General features: G+C 47.9%; 1 protein-coding gene across 1 annotated transcript in view; it reads left to right on the top strand.

The window, feature by feature from the left end:
* The window catches only part of LOC126295311 (probable cationic amino acid transporter), a 575,633-nt gene that overhangs the window by 498,575 nt on the left and 64,584 nt on the right, over window positions 1-12,474 (top strand). Inside the window, exon 8 of the mRNA XM_049987757.1 lies at window positions 8,485-8,609. Within this exon, the coding sequence (XP_049843714.1) occupies window positions 8,485-8,609 (125 nt within the window). The remainder of the gene's footprint in view (window positions 1-8,484; window positions 8,610-12,474) is intronic.

Below are 12,474 nucleotides of genomic sequence, written 5' to 3' on the forward strand. Positions count from 1 at the left end.
ACGACACGACTCCATTCGTCCCTCCATTCACGCCTGTCGCGACACCACTGGAGGCGGGCTGCACGATGTTGGGGCGTGAGCGGAAGACGGCCTAACGGTGTGCGGAACCGTAGCCCAGCTTCATGGAGACGGTTGCGAATGGTCCTCGCCGATACCCTAGGAGCAACAGTGTCCCTAATTAGCTGGGAAGTGGCGGTGCGGTCCCCTACGGCACTGCGTAGGATCCTACGGTCTTGGCGTGCATCCGTGCGTCGCTGCGGTCCGGTCCCAGGTCGACGGGCACGTGCACCTTCCGCCGACCACTGGCGACAACATCGATGTACTGTGGAGACCTCACGCCCCACGTGTTAAGCAATTCGGCGGTACGTCCACCCGGCCTCCCGCATGCCCACTATACGCCCTCGCTCAAAGTCCGTCAACTGCACATACGGTTCACGTCCACGCTGCTGCGGCATCCTACCAGTGTTAAAGACTGCGATGGAGCTCCGTATGCCACGGCAAACTGGCTGACACTGACGGCGGCGGTGCACAAATGCTGCGCAGCTAGCGCCATCCGATGGCCAACACCGCGGTTCCTGGTGTGTCCGCTGTGCCGTGCGTGTGATCATTGCTTGTAGAGCCCTCTCGCAGTGTCCGGAGCAAGTATGGTGGGTCTGACACACAGGTGCCAATGTGTTCTTTTTTCCATTTTCCGGCCGATTTAAAGGCTACCACCTAGCAAGTGTGGTGTCTGGCGGTGACACCACACTGACTTTGGGATGAATTCAGCATTCGGCCTGATGTCGTCCGTCCCAATGGAGGGCATATTGAACATTTATGATGGATTTTTATAAACTTCTGTCTTTTCTGAGTAATATACACTCCTGGAAATGGAAAAAAGAACACATTGACACCTGTGTGTCAGACTCACCATAACTGCTCCGGACACTGCAAGAGGGCTGTACAAGCAATGATCACACGCACGGCACAGCGGACACACCAGGAACCGCGGTGTTGGCCGTCGAATGGCGCTAGCTGCGCAGCATTTGTGCACCGCCGCCGTCAGTGTCAGCCAGTTTGCCGTGGCATACGGAGCTCCATCGCAGTCTTTAACACTGGTAGGATGCCGCGGCAGCGTGGACGTGAACCGTATGTGCAGTTGACGGACTTTGAGCGAGGGCGTATAGTGGGCATGCGGGAGGCCGGGTGGACGTACCGCCGAATTGCTTAACACGTGGGGCGTGAGGTCTCCACAGTACATCGATGTTGTCGCCAGTGGTCGACGGAAGGTGCACGTGCCCGTCGACCTGCGACCGGACCGCAGCGACGCACGGATGCACGCCAAGACCGTAGGATCCTACGCAGTGCCGTAGGGGACCGCACCGCCACTTCCCAGCTAATTAGGGACACTGTTGCTCCTAGGGTATCGGCGAGGACCATTCGCAACCGTCTCCATGAAGCTGGGCTACGGTTCCGCACACCGTTAGGCCGTCTTCCGCTCACGCCCCAACATCGTGCAGCCCGCCTCCAGTGGTGTCGCGACAGGCGTGAATGGAGGAACGAATGGAGACGTGTCGTCTTCAGCGATGAGAGTCGCTTCTGCCTTGGTGCCAATGATGGTCGTATGCGTGTTTGGCGCTGTGCAGGTGAGCGCCACAATCAGGACTGCATACGACCGAGGCACACAGGGCCAACACCCGGCATCATGGTGTGGGGAGCGATCTCCTACACTGGCCGTACACCTCTGGTGATCGTCGAGGAGACACTGAATAGTGCACGGTACATCGAAACCGTTATCGAACCCATCGTTCTACCATTCCTAGACCGGCAAGGGAACTTGCTGTTCCAACAGGACAATGAACATCCGCATGTATCCCGTGCCACCCAACGTTCTCTAGAAGGTGTAAGTCAACTACCCTGGCCAGCAAGATCTCCGGATCTGTCCCCCATTGAGCATGTTTGGGACTGGATGAAGCGTCGTCTCACGCGGTCTGCACGTCCAGCACGAACGCTGGTCCAACTGAGGCGCCAGGTGGAAATGGCATGGCAAGCCGTTCCACAGGACTACATCCAGCATCTCTACGATCGTCTCCATGGGAGAATAGCAGCCTGCACTTGCTGCGAAAGGTGGATATACACTGTACTAGTGTCGACTTTGTGCATGCTCTGTTGCCTGTGTCTATGTGCCTGTGGTTCTGTCAGTGTGATAATGTGATGTATCTGACCCCAGGAATGTGTCAATAAAGTTTCCCCTTCCTGGGACAATGAATTCACGGTGTTCTTATTTCAATTTCCAGGAGTGTATAATGGGCACACTGTACTTACACCTGGAGTTATGTACGGTCTGGTGTGTGATTACGTACAACAGCAAGACCACTCTACATCTACATCTACAGCTACATGTACATCCATACTCCGCAAGCCAGCTACCGGTGTGTGGCAGAGAGTACCTTGAGTACCTCTATCAGTTCTCCCTTCTATTCCAGTCTCGTATTGTTCGTGGAAAGATAGATAGGTATGCCTTTGTGTGGGCTCTAATCTCTCTGATTTTATTCTCACCGTCTCTTCGCGAGATATACGTAGGAGGGCGCAATATACTGCTTGACTCCTCGGTGAAGTTAGGTTCTCCAAACTTCAACAAAAGCCCGTACCGAGCTACTGAGCGTCTCTCCTTCAGAGTCTTCCACTGGAGTTTATCTATCATCTCCATTACGCTTTCGCGATTACTAAATGATCCTGTAACGAAGCGCGCTGCTCTCCGTTGGATCTTCTCTATCTCTTCTATCAACCCTATCTGGTATGGATCCCACACTGCTGAGCAGTATTCAAGCAGTGGGCGAACAAGTGTACTGTAACCTATTTCCTTTGTTTTCGGACTGCATTTCCTTGGGATTCTTCCAATGAATCTCAGTCTGGCATCTGCTTTACTGACGACTAAATTTTTATGGTCATTCCATTTTAAATCACTCCTAATGCATACTCCACGATAATTTATGGAATTAACTGCTTCCAGTTGCTGACCTGCTATATTGTAGCTAAATGATACAGGATCTTTCTTCCTGTGTATTCGCAACACATTACACTTGTCTACATTGAGAGTCAATTGCCATTCCCTGCATCATGTATCAATTCGTTGCACACCCTCCTGCATTTCAGTAGCCGGCCGCTGGTGGCCAAGCGGTTCTAGGCGCTTCAGTCTGGAACCTCGCGACCGCTACGGGCGCAGGTTCGATCCTGCCTCGGGCATGGATGAGTGTGATGTCCTTAGGTTAGTTAGGTTTAAGTAGTTCTAACTTCTAGGGGACTGATGACCTGAGATGTTAAGTCCCATAGTGCTCAGAGCCATTTGAACCATTTTGAATTTCAGTACAATTTTCCATTGTCACAACCTATCGATATACTACAGCATCATCCGCAAAAAGCCTAAGTGAACTTCCGATGTTATCCACAAAGTCATTTATGTATATTGTTAACAGCAACGGTCCTACGACACTCCCCAGCGGCACACCTGTAATCATTCTTACTTTGGAATACTTCTCTCCACTGAGAATGACATGCTGCGTTCTGTTATTTAGGAACTCTTCAATCCTATCACACAATTGGTCTGATAGTCCATATGCTCTTACTTTGTTCATTAAACGACTGTGGGGAACTGTATAAACGCCTTGCGGAAGTCGAGAAACACGGCATCTACCTGGGAACCCGTGTCTATGGCCCTCTGAGTCTCGTGGACGAATAGCGCGAGCTGGGTTTCACACGACCGTCTTTTTCGAAACCCATGCTGATTCCTACAGAGTAGATTTCAGGTCTCCAGAAAAGTCATTATACTCTAACATAGTACGTGTTCCAAAATTCTACAACTGATCGACATTCGAGATATAGGTCTATAGTTCTGCACATCTGTTCGACGTCCCTTCTTGAAAACGGGGATGACCTCTGCCCTTTTCCAATCTTTTCGAACGCTACGGTCTTGTAAAGACTTACGGTACACCGCTGCAAGAAGAGGGGCAAGTTCCTTCGCGTACTCTGTGTAAAATCGAACTGGTATCCCATCAGATCCAGTTGCCTTTCCTCTTGTGAGCGATTTTAATTGTTTTTCTATCCCTCTCGTGCTAACCCCTTGCACTCCGACTGCAAACTTGTATGCCAATCTGGTGATATGACCAGTTGTGCTCCCGCTCATGAACACCATAACAGGGACGGTTTTCCAAGAGGATAATCCTCACCCACATATCGCTGCGGTAACTATACAGAGTGTCGACATGTTGCCTTGGCTTGCTTGATCACCAGAACCATCTCCACTCGAACATATATGGGACATCATCAGACGACAAATCCAGCATCATTCACAAACAGCACTAACCGCCCCAATAGTCACTGACCAAGTGGAACAGGCGAGGAACCCCATCCTACAAACTGACATCCACACCACCAGAACACAGCGCGTTTGTATACTTCTAGTCAACATTCCGGCGGTTACAGCAGTTATTAATACACCAGCATTTCACATTCGTAATGGATTATCTCGTGCCTACATTAAACACTGATCTTGCAATCTTAATCAGTCAAACATGTTACCTCGGCAAATGTACACTACTGGCCATTAAAACTGATACACCACGAAGCTGGCGTGCTACAGACGCGAAATTTAACCTACAGGAAGAAGATGCTGTGATATGCAAACGATTAGCTTTTCAGAGCACTCACACAACGTTGGAGCCGGTGGCAACACCTACAACGTGCTGACATGAGGAAAGTTTCCAACCGTTTTCTCATACACAAACAGCAGTAGATCGGCGTTGCCTTGTGAAACGTTGTTGTGATGCCTCGTGTGAGGAGGAGAAATGCGTACCATCACGTTTCCGACGTTGATAAAGGTCCGATTGTAGCCTATCGCGATTGCGGTTTATCGTATCGCGACATTGTTGCTCGCGTTGGTAGAGATCCAATGACTGCTAGCAGAATATGGAATCAGTGGGTTTTGTAGCGTAATACGGAACGCCGTGCTGGATCCCAACTGCCTCGTATCACTAGCAGTCGAGATGACAGGCATCTTATCCACACGGCTGTAACGGATCGTGCAGCCACGTATCGATCCCTGAGTCAACAGATGGGGACGTTAGCAAGACAACAACCATCTGCACGAACAGTTCGACGACGTTTGCAGCAGCACGGACTATCAGCTCGGAGACCGAGGCTGCGGTTACCCTTGACGCTGCAGCACGGACAGGAGCGCCTGCGATGCTGTACTCGACGACGAACCTGGGTGCACGAATGGCAAAACGTCATTTTTTCGGACGAATCCAGGTTCAGTATACAGCATCATGGTGATCACATCCGTGTTTGGCGACATTGCGGTGAAAGCACATTTGAAGCATGTATTCGTCATCGCCGTATTGGCGTATCACCCGGTGTGATGGTATGGGGTGCCATTGGTTACACGCCTCGGTCAGCTCTTGTTCGCATTGACGGCACTTTAAACAGTGGACGTTAAATTTCAGATGTGTTACGACCCGTGGCCGTACCCTCCATTCGATACGTGCGAAACTCTGCATTTCAGCACGATAATGCTCGACCACACGTTGCTGGTCCTGTACGGGCCTTTCTGGATACAGAAAATGTTCGACTGCTGCCCTGCCCAGCACATTCTCCAGAGCGCTCACCAACTGAAAACGTCTGGTCAGTGGTGGCCGAGCAACTGGCTCGTCACAATACGCCAGTCACTACTCTTGTTGAACTGTGGTATCGTGTTGAAGCTGCATGGGCAGCTGTACCTGTACACGCCATCCGAGCTCTGTTTGACTCAATGCCCAGGCGTATCGAGGCCGTTATTACGGCCAGAGGTGGTTGTTCTGGGTACTGATTTCTCAGGATCTATGCACCCAAATTGCGTGAAAATGTAATCACATGCCAGTTCTAGTATAATATATTTGTTCAATGAATACCCGTTTATCATCTGCATTTCTTCTTGGTGTAGCAGTTTTAATGGCCAGTGGTGTATACAGGGTGTTACAAAAAGGTACGGCCAAGCTTTCAGGAAACATTCCTCACACAGAAAGAAAGAAAATATGTTATGTGTACATGTGTCCGGAAATGATTATTTTGCATGTTAGAGCTCATTGTATTACTTCTCTTCAAATCACATTAATCATGAAATGGAAACACACAGCAGTAAAACGACCACCGCGACGTCAAACACTTTGTTACAGGAAATGTTCAAAATGTCCTGCGTTAGCGAGGATACATGCATCCACCCTCCGTCGCACGGAATCCCTGATGCGTTGATGCAGCCCTGGAGAATGGCGTATTGTATCAGAGCCGTCTAAAATACGAGCACGAAGAGTCTCTACATTTGGTACCGGGGTTGCGTAGACGAGAGCTTTCAAATGCCCCCATAAATGAAACTCAAGAGGGTTGAGGTCAGGAGAGCGTGGAGGCCACGGAATTGGTCCGCCTCTACCAATCCGTCGGTCACCGAATCTGTTGTTGAGAAGCGTACGAACACTTCGACTGAAATGTGCAGGAGCTCCATCGTGCTTGAACCACATGTTGTGTCGTACTTGTAAAGGCATATGTTTTAGCAGCACAGGTAGAGCATTCCGTATGAAATCATGATAACGTGCTCCATTGAGCGTAGGTGGAAGAACATGGGGACCAATCAAGACATCACACAGAAAATGTGTGCTGATGACGTGATTCCACGATTGCGTGCGGATTCTCGTCAGCCCAAACATGTTGCTTGTGAAAATTAACAATTTGATCACGTTGGAATGAAGCCAGTCCGGTTCCGGACTGCGCGCCTAGAACCGCGAGACCACCGCGGCCGGCGACACATAGTCAACATGGGTTTAGAAAACGTTCCTGTGAAACACAACAAGCTCTGTATTCACATGAAGTGTTGAGTGCTATTGACGAGGGAAATCAGATCGATTCCGTATTTCTGTGTTTCCGAAAGGCTTTTGACACTGTACCACACAAGCGGCTCGTAGTGAAATTGCGTGCATATGGAATATCGTCTCAGTTATGTGACTGGATTTGTGATTTCCTGTCAGAGAGGTCACAGATCGTAGTACTGACGGAAAGTCATCAAGTAAAACAGAAGTGATTTCTGGAGTTCCACAAGGTAGTGTTATAGGCCCTTTGCTGTTCCTTATCTATATAAACGATTTTGGAGACAATCTGAGCAGCTGTCTTCGGTTGTTTGCAAATGAAGCTGTCGTTTATCGACTAATAAAGTCATCAGAAGATCAAAACAAACTGCAAAACGATTTAGAAAAAATATCTGAATGGTGCGAAAAGTGGCATTTGACCCTAAATAACGAAAAGTGTGAGGTCATCCACGTGAGTGCTAAAAGGAACTCGTTAAATTTCGGTTACATGATAAATCAGTTTAATATAAAGGCCGTAAATTGGACTAAATACCTGGGTATTACAATTATGAACAACTTAAATTAGGAGGAACACATAGAAAATGTTGTGGGGAAGGCTAACCAGAGACTGCGTTTTATTGGCAGGACACTTAGAAAATGTAACAGACCTGCTAAGGAACTGCCTACACTACGCTTGTCCGCCCTTTTTTAGAATACTGCTGTGCGGTGTGGGATCCTTACCAGATAGGACTGACGTAGTACATTTAAAAAGTTCAAAGAAGGGCATCATGTTTTTTATCGCCGTGAAATAGGGGAGAGAATGCACAGAAATGATACAGGATTTGGCCTGGAAATCATTAAAAGAAAGGCGTTTTTCGTTGCGACGGGATCTTCCAATCACCAACTCTCTCCTTCGAATGCGAAAATATTTTGTTGACACCGACCTACATAGGGAGGAACGATCTCTACGATAAAAGAAGGGAAATCAGAGTTCTTACGGAAAGATATAGGTGTTCGTTCTTTCCGCGTGCTATACGAGATTGGAATAACAGAGAATTGTGAAGGTGGTTCGATGAACACTCTGCCAGGCACTTGACTGTGATTTGCAGAGTATCCATGTAGATGTAGACATGATCTCTGGCGATAGATGCATACTTGTGTTGATACATTGTGTTTTCGAGAATGACGAGATCACCCACAGAATGCTAAGAAAACATTCCCACCGGCCGAGGTGGCCGATCGGTTCTAGGCGCTACAGTCTGGAACCGCGCGACCACTACGGTCGCAGGTTCGAATGCTGCCTCGGGCATGGATGTGTGTGGTGTCCTTAGGTAAGTTAGGTTTAAGTAGTTCTAAGTTCTAGGGGACTGATGACCTCAGACGTTAAGTCCCATAGTGCTTTGAGCCATTTGAACCATTTTTGAAAACATTCCCCAGACGATAACTCATTCGTTCTTTGCTAACAGACGTTTTCTGCTTTACACGCCAGCGGTCATTCATCCGGCAAAGCATAAAACGTTATTCGTGTTAAAAGGCCATTCAGCGGACGTCCAGAGCTGGATCTTTGCCATACGCAGACCCTTAATTAACGACGAAAATTGTTTTGTAAATTAATGTATGTTGTGGTTGTTTACAGGACACTGTCTCGCGTGTGGCAGGCCACGGGAACCCCAGCCATAGCAACCTTCAGCTCTGGGGTAGCCGCTGCGTTGGCAGCCCTGCTCATCCAGCTTGAGGTGCTGGTCGAGATGATGTCCATTGGTGAGTACTGACCCCGCCTGCAGTGCTTCAAACCTTAACAAATCGATACGCCCGATATCTATCATCGATGTAATACTGGTTCCTGTAATTCCTGACTGTCGCTGTTTTAGATCAGTGACCGCCTTCATCGGCTCTAGCAAAGACTCGTCTTCCGAAACTGCAAGTACCGAGGAAATACTCGCTATTTCTACTTGGTACTGGCCGATATCGACTAGAGTATGAAGGTTTAGTAACCAATTAGTAATGTCATAGTGTCTGTATATTCAAATTCTCTGATGAGCCAAAACACTATTAAACCGTGAGTTTACTTTCAAAACTTTTTCTTAAGGATTTACTTTATTTACTAGCGATTCATCAAGACCTGTAAAACATTTAATCACACTATGTGAGCGTGGAAGTAGTTGCGAGTGGGTAACTGATGAGTTCGAGTCTCGGTCCGGCACACAGTTTTAATCTGCCAGGAAGTTTCATATCAGCGCACACTCCGCTGCAGAGTGAAAATCTCATTCTGGAACCTTAACAGCAGTTTATAATTCTGGCGGCTACTTGTTACAGCAAGCATTTCAGCTTCTGCAAAGTATAGTCACAGACTGTAACGGTGTCAGAATGAAGGAAGACAGAGAGATGGCAGACATATTAATCTTCTTTTCCCTAAAGCTGATAATTTGGTTACGAGTTGGGCACTGAATCTGCACCGTTCCCCAGAGTCAATGTGAGAATTGTGATAATTTCGTTCTGAGTAGGAGGCTCAATCTGTAACATAGCCCAACATCTCGGTGAGGATGAAGTGTGATAATGTGGTTGTGAGTAAGAGACTCAATCTGTAGTATAGCCCGAGATTTAAGTCAGAATGAAATGTGGTAATTTTGTTACGAGTTGGAGTATCAGTCCGTGCCGTAGCCCGAGGGGTAGGTTAGCTTGAAATGTAATATTCTGTTTGTGAACTGGAGATTCAGTTTGTAGCTTAGCGCGAGATGTAGTTTCCCTGAAAGCTGATGATTTGACTGTGAGTTGAAGAATCAATCTGCAGAGCAGCGCTAGGTCTAGGTGAGGATGAAGTATGATAATTTGGTTGTGAGTTGCAAACTTCACCAGTAGCTTAGCCCGAATTGTGGCTTAGTTTGAAAGGTGATAATTGGGTTGAGAGCTGGCGAAGCCAATAAATTTGATTACGATGTAAAGGTTGTGGTTGCAGACTGACTTACATTCACGACATATTTAATCAGTCGTTCTCAGCTAAACGCCAGTGTACAGTTTTCAGTTTAGCTGTTCGTAGTCTGTCAGCACTGTTGCGGCGCTCAAAAGTGAAGTGCAAACGGCAACAGACGAAGACGATAGTCGCCTACACAGCTGCGATAATACCGAGGCGTAGCCATAGATGTGGAATGAAGTGCCAAAGAAACTGGTATTGGCATGCGTAAATACAGAAATAGGTAAACAGCCAGAATACGGCCTTGGGGTCGGCAACGCCTGTATAAGACAACAAGTGACTGGCGCAATTGTTAGATCGATTACTGCTGCTACAATGGCAGTCATCAAGCTTTAAGTGAGTCTGAACGTGGAGTTTACAGTCGGCGCGCGAGCAACGGGACACAGCATCTCCGAGACAGCGTTGAAGTGGAGATTTTCCCGTACGACCATTTCATGACTGTACCGTGAATATCAGGAATCCAGTAGGACATCAAATCTCCGACATTGGTGAGGCCCGAAAACGACGACTCAAGAGAATCGTTCAACATGACACAAGTGGAACCCTTCCACAAATTTCTGCAGATTTCAATGCTGGGCCATCAACAAGTGTCAGTGTGCGAAATATTCAACGAAACATCATCCGTATGGACTGTCGGAGCCGAAGGTCCACTCGTGTACCCTTGATGGCTGCACGACACAAAGCTTTACGCCTCGCCTGAGCCCCTCAACACCGACGTTGGACTGTTGATGACTGGAAACATGTTGCCTGGTCGGACGAGTCTAGTTTCAAACTGTATCGAGCAGATGGACGTGTGCGGGTATGGAGACAGCCTCCTGAATCCATGGACCCTACATGTCAACAGGGGGCTATTCAAGCTGGTGAAGGCTCTGTAGTGGTGTGGGGCGCGTGCAGTTGGAGTGATATGGGACCCCTGAGACTCCTAGATACGACTCTGGCAGGTGACACGTACGTAAGCACCCTGTCTGATCACCTGCATACATTCATGTGTGTTGTGCATTCGGACTTGCGCAATTCCAGCAGGACAATGCAACTCCCAATACGTCCAGAATTACCACAGAGTGGCTCCAGGAACACTCTTCTGTGTTTAAACTCTTCCGCTGGTCACAAAACTCCCCATACATGACCATTATTGAGCATATCTGGGATGACTTGCAACGTGCTGTTCAGAAGAGGTCTGCAGTATTCGGGGTATCAATTCCCTCCAGCACTACTTAAGACATTTGTCAATTCCAGGCCACGTCGTGTTGCGGCACTTCTCGCGGGGACCCTACTGTATGTGCAAAATGGAATTACGTGACTGGCTGAGGCAGATGTGCGTAGAAGCCCCTCTGAGCCCAGTGCAAATGTCGCCGTACATCTGCCGACGACTTCACTGTAGTCGTAACCAAAATAGAATAAAAAAAATAAAATAAACTACTGATGTCGGCCATCTTATTTCAAAGCGAACGTTTGGAGTCCTTATCATGTAGGCATGACAGGACACTACAGGCCGTACCAAGGATAGTAAATAATAAGGTCGGCCAGTAATCGCTCTGCTCTGCCATTGGCTGACATTGTGACGTCAGATTGGAAGCAGGCACTGACAAGCAGATGACACGGCACAATCGTTTACGTCCAGTTATTGCCGAAAGATTTTATTTGTACCCGAATTTAGAAGTCTAAACTGCTATTCTGCTGCTCAGGTATTACAGTGAAAACTGATGATTTATATTCTATCGTAGCTTTTGCCTTACTCATCGGTAAAATATCAGATCACTACCACATTGATACACATTGAAGCAAAAACATCCGTAACATCAGTCCTGTAACGTCGTGAAAAAATTACGGAGATGTTTCAAAACACAACCTCACGCGCAACCATACTCTACAGGGTGTTACAAAAAGGTACGGCCAAACTTTCAGGAGACATTCCTCACACACAAAGAAACAAAATATGTTATGTGGACATGTGTCCGGAAACGCTTACTTTCCATGTTAGAGCTCATTTTATTCCTTCTCTTCAAATCACGTTAATCTTGGAATGGAGACACAAAGTAGCAGAACGTACCAGCGTGACTTCAAACACTTTGTTACAGGAAATGTTCAAAATGTCCACCGTTAGCAAAGATACTAGCATCCACCCTCCGTCGCACAGAATCCCTGAAACAACTGGTTCTCCCGTAGCACTCTCCATACAGTGACGTGGTGAACGTTACCTTGTACAGCAGCAACTTCTCTGACGCTGACATTAGGGTTATCATCAACTGAACGAAGAATTGCCTCGTCTATTGCAGGTGCCCTCGTCGTTCTAGGTCTTCCCCAGTCGCGAGTCATAGGCTGGAATGTTCCGTGCTCCCTAAGACGCCGATCAGTTGCTTCGAACGTCTTCCTGTCGGGACACCTTCGTTCTGGAAATCTGTCTCGATGCAAACGTACCGCGCCACGGCTATTGCCCCGTGCTAATCCGTACATCAAATGGGCATCTGCCAACTCCGCATTTGTGAACATTGCACTGACTACAAAACCACGTTCTTGATGAACACTAACCTGTCGATGCTACGTACTGATGTGCTCGATGCTAGTACTGTAGAGCAATGAGTCGCATGTCAACACAAGCACCGAAGTCAACATTACCTTCCTTCAATTGGGCCAACTGGCGGTGAATCGAGGAAG

This window comes from Schistocerca gregaria, chromosome 11 (genome assembly GCF_023897955.1).
Source record: "Schistocerca gregaria isolate iqSchGreg1 chromosome 11, iqSchGreg1.2, whole genome shotgun sequence".
In the NCBI taxonomy this organism is placed as follows: Eukaryota; Metazoa; Arthropoda; class Insecta; order Orthoptera; family Acrididae; genus Schistocerca; species Schistocerca gregaria.